The sequence below is a fragment of the Equus asinus genome, chromosome 20, assembly GCF_041296235.1.
Source record: "Equus asinus isolate D_3611 breed Donkey chromosome 20, EquAss-T2T_v2, whole genome shotgun sequence".
Taxonomy (NCBI): domain Eukaryota; kingdom Metazoa; phylum Chordata; class Mammalia; order Perissodactyla; family Equidae; genus Equus; species Equus asinus.
In genome coordinates this window covers 87,786,377-87,798,383 of record NC_091809.1, presented here as the reverse complement: position 1 = coordinate 87,798,383, position 12,007 = coordinate 87,786,377, and the positions used below count along the sequence as shown (strand labels likewise).

Sequence of the window (12,007 nt, the reverse complement as noted above, 5' to 3'; positions counted from 1 at the left end):
TAATTTTGCTATTTACTATTTGACTAGACTATCAGACCCTGTGAAGTAAAAAAAACGTTTGTTGTTGTCCAGTAAGCAATGCAAATGTTTTCTATCTAGTAGAGAAGATAACCCTAAAGCTTAGGAGTTTTGTTGTACAGTACATTAACCAGTTTTGTATCTGGCAGTCTTTTTAAGAGTTCTTTCTCAATTGCCTATTAATATGCAGTGCTCTTTGTACACCTTTACAGTCCATAGTTTCCCTCCTCAACAAGTTGCAAAAGCATCAGAAGATTACCGGCTATATATTTGCATAAGATTAATGAACATTAAAAAGTATAATCATTGACAACTTTTTATATTCATGCATATCAATTATTTGTGACGTTGTAATGGACTAGGACTTCAAGCAGTTTCTATTTTCAAGAAAAGCCTAAAAGTAACAGATATTGCCTTTGAACAATGATCACTAACAACGCATTTTAAGCAGTTTTAGCATTAGGTGAGGAAAAATAGTTGAGTCATAGAGTATGTCAGGGAGGGGGTAATTTTACCTTGTTCCTCTTGAGTTCTTCTGGACATACTGATAAAAAAAACCTCGAGACAGATTAACAGGTGAAATACCTGTCTAATATCTACGTATTGGAGATCGTAGAGAAAGGACTCGGAAAGTCAACAAACAGACAGTATACATATATATATATATTTGTTTTACACCCAAAAAAACCCAGTAGGTTTGTGAGGAATGACAGAACAAAAAACTTAGGTTTTGGTTACATAACAAAAGAGGAATTTAAACAGAGTTTAGGCTTGATGTGGAAATTAGCAAGGTGTGTTTATACAGGCTTCTGGCCCTGACTTCCCAAGCTCTGGTGATAAGGATGCAGGGAGAACATCTTTCACATGGGAGATTTATTTTCTGCTTTCAGGGGGAAAAGAATGAAGAGGATCAACATTTTTCTTTTTGCATTGGCTGCTTCTCAAGTAACTTTAATTCAAAATAATCAATATGCCATTGTGGGATATTTTGGGGTGGCCTGCCCTGGGCCCCAAGATACTCTCCTAACAATTCACACATGCATATAGACACACTCAGACATGACAGTAAATCTTACTATGGATCTAGTTATTTCCATTTTCTGTTCACAGAAGTGTTTTTACTAAAAATGGCTCTGTACAAGGAGAATGAAGAGACATTTTACTGGGTGTTGTTTTTCACTTCTAGCTTCCTGACCCCTCTTTCTGAGGGAGACTGGGATCTCCTAAGACGTTGCAAGGCCTGGCCAGTCCTCAGGGAAGGGAGAAGAGACAAACAGCCTTTTAGCTTTTTCAGCTGGTGGAGGAATAAATGCTCCAAGTACTGTAGAGGGTCCCTGCAGATGCTACTGTCTTTCCTAGGTCCCTTGGTCCCAAATGTGATCGAGGACTTTTCTGACAATAGTTTACTTAAGAAGACCTGAAAGAAGTAAGTTATTACAGCTCATAGGAAGTTCATGGAAGATGGATATAGGTTGATTAAAGCTAGAAATAAAAACACTGTTAAAGTGGCTGAATTGAAGGCAACCAAACCATTAAGGTTGCTCACTCTCTGTTTTATCAGTTTTAGCCTCTACTTTTCATTTCTTGCCATAACCTGAAGTACTGTTCTGAAGGAAGGTACTTCCTACTCTGTTTTCTTTCTTTTTTTTTCTTTTCAAATATCTCCATTTCCACAGGCTCCCCATTATCCATTTTCTCTTTCTCAAACACTTTTATCTTTCCAATAGTTAACTCCTTACCACGGCAAGAACTGAGTTAAATCATTTCACTAAATTATATAAATGTTAAATGTCGCACAGATTGTTTACAATAGTACTATTTATCCTCTCTTGAAAGTGCAGTGGAGTCTTACGTACTTTATTCTGTTGGAATATTTGAAGATAACACACGCGATGAGAGTTACTAGATAATTTAGTCTTATTGCTCCTCAGGGCTTATCCACGGAGTCTTCTCCCCCTTCTAACAACCAGTAAAGCCTCCTCTCTAGCCCCCAACCCGAGAGGAATCCAGAGACACTCCTGCTCCTCAGCCCCAAATTGACTTGCAAACAGTAAGATTCCATACCTAAGTGGGTCCTTTCTTGTCAGGCTCCCGCAGAGAAAATACATGATATGCTGTGTATTTCTGAAAGTGCAGGTGTACTTTAGAAGAAAACACAGTTCCTGGTATGTGTGCTGTGCAGTGACAAGAAACAGTTCATAACGTTAATAATGCAGTTGTTATCTTGTATCTACAATTGGAGGGATTTTCAGATTTAGAGATTTGAAAGGAAAATATTCCATCATTCAATGCCCCCCTCTTTCTTGCTAAGACCTAGCCACCTTACTCCTTTCTTACAGTTCTCTACTGCCAATAGTGCACACTCTGCTTGCCTTTTTAGTTTGAAATCTTCCACTAATGACAGTATGATAGATTCCAGTTGATCCATTTCACAGGAGAGAATACTGCGAAACAGAAGGGTTAAGTACCGGGTCCAAGATCACAAATTCAGCAAATTAGAAGGGTGATAGTAGCTGGATTCTGATCTGGGCATCTCTTACTCCAAAGCTTAAGCTCATTTCAAATTGTCTTTCTTTCTTTATCTTGTTAAAAATATAACATTGTTTCCACTGTAACTTATGTTTTATGGTATATATTTTTCCACTACTAGTCTCTCACTACCCATTCACTCATAGATGCCTCCTCTCATTCTTGCTTTCTGGTGTTCTAGTCTCCTAAAACCACTTTTATCAACAACATTTCTAATCACCAAGTGCAATATGGGGATTTCTCAGTTCTCCAGTTTTAATTATAGAGCATTTATTTCCACTGACTACCTATTTGTTGAAACTCTCTCATTTTTTTATTTCCAAGACAGTCCACTATTCAGTTCTCTCTTTTTTCTCAATTTGCTATTGTATATTCTCTGCTTCAATGCTCTTTTCCCTTCTCCATTACAGTGAGAATGGCCATTAGAGACAATGCTAGCAAATAAATTAAAATGTTTCCAAATGGATTTTTCTCTGTAACCCTCTTTTTGGAAAGTATGGCTCCTGCTATGAACTGGTTGAAATACACTTTCATGTCGTTATCTAAGGCAAGAAACCAGGCTTAAAATCTTGGTGTAAAGTGAGAGGTGGGAGGCTTTGTCCCCTTTATCTAGTTAATTAAATCTTGTTGGTTGGTTGCATTTCTTTTCCTTAAAAATGCTCTTGCCTACATCTCTCTCTAGTGAATCAAACCCTCTTGCTTAGATTCTCACCACTTGATATCTTAGTCACATAAGAGTTACCAAAGAGTTTGTCCTGAATCCAAACTGCCTTTCATGCTAATGAGTTTGCCTTCTGACACTTGGTAGAACCTTCATTATACCACTTATATCCACCATTATATCCTTTTACCCCCGACCTTCTTTCCGACAAGGCTCCATACTACCTCTTCCATCTTATTTTACCTTCCTTCCCTTTTACAACACTTCATTCTATTCAGGAGAATATTCTTAGTGCCCTTCCCTAATAAGTCTTACTCGATTTCCATTACTCTGCTCTTTGAGTTGACCAGCCTGGAATTATTGCTGATTTCGCCTCTTCTAATTAAAGGTTTTCATCACCCAATTATGAGCTCACATTTCATTCTCTCCTTAAATTCTTCAAGACATTTTAAGTCATCATTCAATACTCATTCACTGTATCCTACTATTTATTCATTTATTTTATATAACATCACAAAAGAGTGTCATTTAAAGAGCACAGTAGTAGGACAAAAAATTAGGTTTTAGTACTGGCTGACTCGAAGTTATGTGACCTTGGGAACTTTTTTACCTTTCTAAGATTGTAAAGGCTTCACGTGTTTTGTTTTTTGTTTTGCTTTGTTTTACTAATTAATTTACTTTGGTTTTGGTTTTGACATAATAAGTCTGGCTTCCTTCTTTGATGGGGTAAAATTATGACCAAATGAAATTATATTTAAAGAAAAAATACTTAGTAAAGTTCTGTTATTTGTGAGGTCATTATATAATGTGTTTCCTTATTCATAGAAAATGAATATTTACCTAACACTGCCTTATATGGAGGTAGAAATCATATCTTAGTAGACATCATGTCCCCAAAGTAGTAATGTATATTTGTTGTATTATTTGAGAATATTCCATTCAAGTAAACAAGAAAAGAAATGGAGCAGATGAAATTCATGAGATGCATTAAACATAGTGAACAAACTAGTAGTTTTTGAGATATATGCAGAATGTGTGGTATTTATTAAGGATAGTTGTGAAGGGCAAACAAATAGCATATATGACATAGGTAACGTTCATAAATTATGGTGAATAGAGATAATAGGTAAGTTGTAGGACATGTTAAAGGATGTGATAAAGATAAAACTTATGAGTTGTATGATAGAATGAACAGCAATATTATTTATAGATAAAAAGATAGAGAAAAACAAGTCTTAAGATATGATAATGCCCTGTATAGAACGACAGCTGTGTTATGCCTAAATCAGTAACCTATTAATGATATAGAATGACAGCTGTGTTATGCCTAAATCAGTAACCTATTAATGATACCTATTGTAGTTTCATTCTGGTCCCACATGTTCTCAGCACAGGAAATATGGGTAAAATGCATTGATGTTCAGCAGTGTTACTGGTGAGTTCGAGAGGTGAGCATACACACATGATGCTGTGTGTCTGATAGAGTAAGTGTGAGTATTGGCCCTAGGTACGTTACACCTGTTGGGTCTCCTTGCTCAAACCTCAGCTCTGGTCTTTCTAACATCATCAGAAGAGACAGAACATATGAGTAATGCATAATCCAGCATTCAGATACCATGGTCCTTCCTCCTCACTTGCACACTCTTTTAAGTGTCTGAACCAATCCTCTCTCTGTCCTCCTGCTTCTCACTGCGTGTTTTAAATTTGCTGAGTTAATCATATGCTTTGTGAATCTTAATTTGTTCTATGAAAATTTCTGTTCAGAATCCTTTGCTATAGTTTATCTAGAAGTGTATTTGGAGGAACCATTGCATCAACAAAATTGCTCACAAGATAGCAGTTATAAATCACCTAAAAATTATCTATATAAACTTTGTGAATTAAGCTGAATTCAACCGTATTCAGTTCTCTCTGCATGCAACAGATATTTAGTTTGCTTCTGCCTCTAGACTCTCTCTTCAACTATTGAATGAGCTTGACTTGACTTTATTGCTTAACTTTCCTATACATGTTCTCTTTTTTAGGTTTAACCATCATGTCTATATTCAATGGCACCCACTACCAACCACCCTTCTTCCTTCTTTCAGGAATCCCAGGGCTGGAGGAGTGTCGTATCTGGATCTCCATCCCATTGAGCACGATGTATGTGATTTCCATCCTGGGGAACAGCATCATCATTCACATAATACACAAGAATCCCAGCCTTCATGAGCCTCAGTATGTATTCTTGTCCATGTTGGCAGCCACTGACACAAGTATGTCAGCATCTACACTGGTTACTGTACTTAATGTCTTCCTTCTCAACCACCGAGAGATTGAATTCCATGGTTGCCTGGTCAAGATGTTCTTCATCCACACCTTCTCTTCCATGGAGTCAGCCATCCTTCTGGCCATGGCCTTTGACCGCTTTGTGGCCATACGCAACCCACTGCGCTACACGATGATCCTGACCCATTCACGCATTACTCAGATGGGATTGGCTGCTGTGGCTTGAGGAGTGACGCTGATGGCCCCTTTGCCCATCCTGCTCAAACGGCTTCCCTTCTGCAAGAACATCATCCTATCTCACTCATTCTGCTTCCACCCTGACGTGATGAAGCTAGCTTGTGGGTCTACTCGTGTGAACATTATCTATGGGCTGACCTTGGTTCTCTGCTCCTTTGGTGTTGACTCTGTCTTTATTGTCCTGTCTTATGCTTTGATCTTGAAGACAGTTCTAGGCATTGCTTCCAGAGAGGGGAAGCTTAAGGCACTCAACACTTGTGTCTCCCATATTGTCACTGTCCTCATTTTCTACGTCCCACTTATTGCCTTAGCCCTGATCCACACAATAGGCAGGTACCACTCCCCTCTCCCCCATGTCATCATGTCCAACACTTTCCTTTTCCTCACACCTGTACACAATCCTTTGGTTTATAGTGTTAAAACAAAACAGATTAGAAATGTGCTATGTAGACTGCAGTTAAGGTAAGATGATAGAACAAAGTGAGAGCTCTTCGAGGAACTGATTGAAAGATACCGGGGATATGGAAAATAGAAGGAGGAACAGACATTCTTTTCCTCTGTGCTAAAGTACCTCTTTTGGTATACCTCTGTATGGTATTACTACAATCTTTCTGGAAATATAAGATTCCCTTCTCGTTTTAAATATTATATCAGGAAAGATATTTCTAAAACCACTTTCACCCTCACTTTATCTTTCTCATTCCTAGAGTTCACACCACTTACCTATGAGCCCCACTTCAAACTAAACGGTCCTACAAATATTTTCTACATAAGAATCCCTCATATACAGCTATAGGGTTCAAAGTTGATTTAAAATAAGATATTTATATTGTTATACAGACATTTATTATCTTTGGGAACTTTGAGATATTGTAGAGGAAATATTCCAAATTAGAGAAAAGAGGGTTTATTTACATAGTTTTTATTTAAATCTATTTATATTTTATGTTTTTTTTCTGAAACTGTCCCAATATAAGCCTCATCTAACACAAAAATTCAGTGAGATATTAAAGCAAAAGTATAACAAAGCAATGTACCTAAAATTTTTCATTTATGTAATGTATACTAGATTTCCCCAGGTTGTATTAAATTGTACCTCAAATTTAGTTGAAGGTAAGTATGCACTGATTAAACAAAGGTCAGGACTCTGTAACTTATCTGCTATGTTTTCAGGAAACACAGATACTCAGCCTATCTGTGCCTCAACGTCCCCATCAGTGAAAAGCAGTTAATAACGATATCTTCTTTCTAAGGACATGATAAGAAAAACGTGTGATAATTTATGTAATACATTTATAACAATGATGGTATATCAAAATATTAGCCATTATATTACAAATTAAAAGTATAGTAGACAAGGGCTAAGACAGGTTTTAAAGATAAATACAAAAGAATAAATGCTTCTGTCACTCAGATAGTGGTACCAAAGGTGACCACAGAATAATATAGTGGTTCTCCAGTTTGAATACATATTTAGACTTCCCTTTTTATATATTTTTTATAAAATGTATATTTGCAAGTATCAAGAATGTATCATACACCAAATTTATCTTCTCAATGTTGTCATTGAAGATCAGGGACAGTCACCAAATTCTTTATATATACTAATGATGCCTCCAAATTAATTACCAGAGAGCAGAGCCAGACATTATTGGCTGAGCCATTTTTAAATGAGCTATTTGGACATTAACTCATGATTCAGTAATTTATTGATTCAATAATCATGTATAATCCTTATTTTTCACCTTTTGCGCTTTGTCGCTCCTTATTTTACATCTTTACACAACTTTTTGGCAGTCACTATATGCCATACTGTAGGCGACAGATGAATTAAAAAATGCCATCATTTACAGAGTTACAGTAGTCACCCATTATCCACATGGGACAAATTCCAAGCCCCTTGGTGGATGCCTGAAACTGTGGATAATACCAAACCCAAACGCTGTATATGCAATGTCTTTCTGCTATACATACATACCTATGCTAACTTTTAATTTATAAATTAGGCACATTAAGAGATTAACAAAAATAATGAAATATAACAATGTAACAAGATACTTTAATAAAAGTTACGGTAGATCTTAGCAACCTCAACATATGATTTTTCTTATTGAGAACTTTCACCTATTCACTTAAAGGAAGCCCTTTATGGATTATTTTTGGCATATTCAAATTGTAAGCATCACTACTATTGCTTTTTGGGGGCCATTATTAAGCAAAATAAGGATGACTTGAACACAAGCACTGTGACACCCCAGCAGTGGATCTGATAACTGAAACGGCTACTAAATGTCGAACAGGCAAGCAGTGTCCACAGCATGGATACGCTGGACAAAGGGATGATTTACATCCTGGGTGAGACTGCGTGGCATGGCAGAAGATTTCACACTACTCAGAACAGTGTGAAATTTAAAACTTGCAAATTGTTTTTTTCTGGTATTTTCCATGTAATATTTTTGTCCTACGGCTGACGGCAGGTAACTGAAACTGTGGAAAATGAAACTGTGGATAAAGGAGCATTACTGTACTACTCAGTGAGACAAGATGGGGATAAATTTGCCATACTTTAAGATGGAATTAAATAAATGTTTCAAATCACCTCATAAGAGAAAAAATATCCCGTTAGCTTGCCTCATTATTTAATTTATAAGCAAAGAAATGTAAAGAAATATATCAGAATAGGTCACAAATTCAAAGGGAGGATCTCAGTGACCCAAGTTTAAGGACTCAATATTGTCACGTCACTTTTTCTTTCTGAAGCAATCTCTCTTATCTGCTTCTGCTTTGTTTTGTACTCATTTTCTTCTATGTAGACTGGCATTGCTTCCACGTAACTAGGGAAGATGATGACCACAAGTGGTTTGGGGTCCTTCCAGTGTTCCAAATAGAAAGGGGAATCTTTCACACTAGCTCTACCATAAAATATGAAGGAGGATAATTTTTCCTTAGGTTCTTAATCTCTGCAGCTGAAAGTTCAGGGGAAATTTCTTAGAATTTTGATATTTTGGTCTCGCCCAAACTGTACACCGAAGTAAGGAGTTCCTCAAAGGAAAATTGTCTGCTGGCCTCAAAAATTAAACAATTGATGAGAAATGGTCCTCAGTTTGCTATACTCATGCTTAGGGAAGTTAAAGTTAAGAAGCTTTTGATCAGAAAGAGTCAGAATAAAGAAAATTATTAAACTGGGCCTTAAAATATGGAGAAACAGTTTAAGAATCAGAATTTTATTTCATTTTTGAGGGTATTCCTTATATTTCTCAAATGATCTTTCAGTACGGACAAAGACCATGCTGTTTTTTTAAAAAAAAAAAGAAGAAAAAACTTCCTCTCTCCTGTTGATACCTAACAGATCAAAGCTTGCTGAATAATTTCAGAATCAAAATAGTTTTCAAGCTTCCAGGATCTGTTTTCTCGTGGTCTCCTCAGTGTTGCTGGCAAAAGTTCCTAACAAACACAGCCCTCACTGACTGACGTGCTTCTGAATTCATAGAACAATTCAAAGCAAGCCCCAACCTCACTAATTATATTCTGTAATATAATTTGCTGCTATTCCATGATTTCTACTAGTAAAATGTAAGCTATCTGAAAATTACACTTATGTCTTCTGTATGACTCCGCCTACTAAAAAACTATTTTCTGATTAATTACTTGAGCTATCTTTTAGAAATTTATTTAAAGCTTCTCTTAAAGTAGCTTGAAATTTGTGCTAATGCTACCACATGTTTATTTATTGCCATGGGCAATTAAATCTCTCTCTTAACTTGCCTTCTATGCTGATCCCAGCAGGATGATATTCGTTTGCTTCTGACTCTAACTTTATGAGTTGACCCTAGAAGAGAATAAACTAATTCATTTTTTCTTTTGCAAAGTTAGAGAAAAGAGATCCATTCATGTTTCGGAAGTCAAGATATAACGCTATGTATTCTTAGTATGGAATGGGAAACAAAAGAAAATCTAAATAATGTGTGAATGAAGGAAAAAGATGAGTAAGAATAACCATTTCTCAGATCCTTATATATTATTTATTTTCAGATAGCTCCTTTATCTTTTGTTACTAGCTAGAATGTTCAGACATCAGCCAGTATGGAATTACAAAAAATGGTCAGAAATATTAAGCATACAGTTGGCTCTCCATATATGGGTGTCTACATCCGCAGATTCAACCAACTGCAGATGGAAAGACCTACAATGATTACATCTGTACTGAACATGTACAGATTTTTTTCTCTTGTCATTATTCCATGAATAATATAGTACACCAACCATTTACATAGAATTTACATTGGATTAGATATTATAAGTAATTTGGAGATGATTTGAAGTACACAGGAAGATATGTGAAGGTTATGAGCAAAAATTAAGCCATTTTATATAAAGGACTTGATCATCTGTGGATTTTTATATCCTTGGGGGCCTGGGAACCAATTCCTCATGGATACTGAGGGACAAGGGTATATTAGTAAATTTATCATCAATTTTGAATTTTAATGCCTCCACTTAAACAACATGGTCAGTCAAGAATCAGGTGACATCTTGTTTTCTCTATAAAATCAGCCCCTCATTGATCTTTTACAGTCTACAGTCAGACTCCTCCTCCTTTAACAGTTGGAACAATGTGATTTTCATCCAACCCATACACTAAAACCACTGAGCTTGGGTTTCTGTTGCTGTTTCTCCTTACCACTACCAAACAATCATCCTTTATGATCACAGTTTTGATCATTTATTTAAGCATTCTGTCTCTCTCTCCTTCCTTCATTAGGTTAGGTACTTCTGGAGGGGAAGGCCTGAGTATTTTTTATTTTTGAACTTGTGGTGCCTAGCACACTGCTTGGCATGTAGTAGATCCTGAGCAGCACTTTTAAATTGGTTGTCCCTTCTGATATAGAGACGATATCATTCCCCAGCAATGACACGCTGCACCCAAAATCGCTTGCGCAGGGCAGCCTGGATCTGCCGGGATTTGAGACTGTAGACAAGAGGGTTGAGCAGTGGTGTCATGAGGAGGTAGGCATTACTCATTGTGGTGTATACAACTGGGGAGATGTCCTGGGTGTAATGATGCAGCACAGCCAAGCTGATGAGGGGCAGGTAAAAGACAAGCACTGTGCATAAGTGACAGGCACAGGTATGCAGTGTTCTCCAGTTTCTGTCTTGAGTCCCCATCCTCATAATAGTGCCCAAGATCTTCATATATGAAGCTAGGATGAAGATAACATCCACTACAAATGTGCAGAGTACAAAAACCCATCCATAGGCACTGCTGAAAGTGATATCCCCACAGGCCAAGTTCAGCATATCTGGGTGGTAGCAGTAGGAGTGTGAGAGGATATTGGCCCCACAGAAGGGAAAAGTCCTGAGGAAAAAAGGCAAAGGGGCCAGCAAAGTGGTAGCTCGTAGGAGAGCAGCTCCACTAAGGCAAGCAACAGTGTAGTGGGTCAGGATCCTGGTATAGTGTAGCGGAGCACAGACAGCTATCAAGCGATCAAAGGCCATGGCTACGAGGACACCTGATTCCACTGAAGAGAGTGTGTGGATGAAGAACATTTGAGTTAGGCAGGCATCCAGGCCGATGTGGTAGACATCAAACCAGAAGATAGCCAAGACGCTGGGCATTGTGGATAATGAAAGGCCGAGGTCAGTAAGGGCAAGCATGGCCAAGAAATAGAACTGAGGTTCATGAAGATTCTGTTCTGCTCTAACCAGGATGAGCAGAAGTGAATTACCCGCAAGGGATACAAAGTACAGGAGACAGAAGGGGATGGAGATCCACATATGTGCAGCCTCCAGACCAGGAATACCAATGAAAGAGAAGGTGGGCCGACCAGAGGCAGTGTTATTAAAAGCCAACATGGTAAGAGGTAGGTAGAACTGTAGTCCAGGGTGCTTACAGACCTATAAAAGAGAAATCACATGTCAGGAAAGTTGAAAACCAAGTGTAAAGTAAATAAATTTTTACTTCACAGAGTTATGAAATTAAGATGGGCAACTCAAAATTGAGATTATATTTTTAACTTCATAATTATTTCTTTTGACATGTAGATGGCATCTAAGCACATGAAGAGATGCTCAATATCATTAATTATTAGGTAAATGTAAATGAGAAAAAAATAAGATACCATTAGAACAGCTGGAATTAAAAAGACTGAAAACATCACGTGTTGGGTGAGGATAGAGAGCAACTAGAACTCCCATTCGTTTGCTGATGGAAGGTGAGGGGTACGGCCTTTTTGAAAAGCAAGTTTGGCTGTTTCTCATAAAGCTACACATGCACTTACCATGCAGTTAGCACTA

At 37.4% G+C, this 12,007-nt stretch overlaps 1 protein-coding gene and 1 pseudogene across 1 annotated transcript; one reads left to right on the top strand and one right to left on the bottom strand.

The window, feature by feature from the left end:
* The first annotated feature begins 5,243 nt into the window (after nucleotides 1-5,243).
* Nucleotides 5,244-6,179, top strand: LOC106830143 (olfactory receptor 51I2-like; annotated as a pseudogene).
* Nucleotides 6,180-10,609: 4,430 nt separating this feature from the next.
* On the bottom strand, nucleotides 10,610-11,566 carry LOC106830142 (olfactory receptor 51G2-like). Its single transcript, XM_014839568.1, has one exon. It carries the CDS (start codon nucleotides 11,564-11,566, stop codon nucleotides 10,610-10,612), a length of 957 nt encoding a protein of 318 aa, XP_014695054.1.
* Between the last annotated feature and the right edge of the window lie 441 nt (nucleotides 11,567-12,007).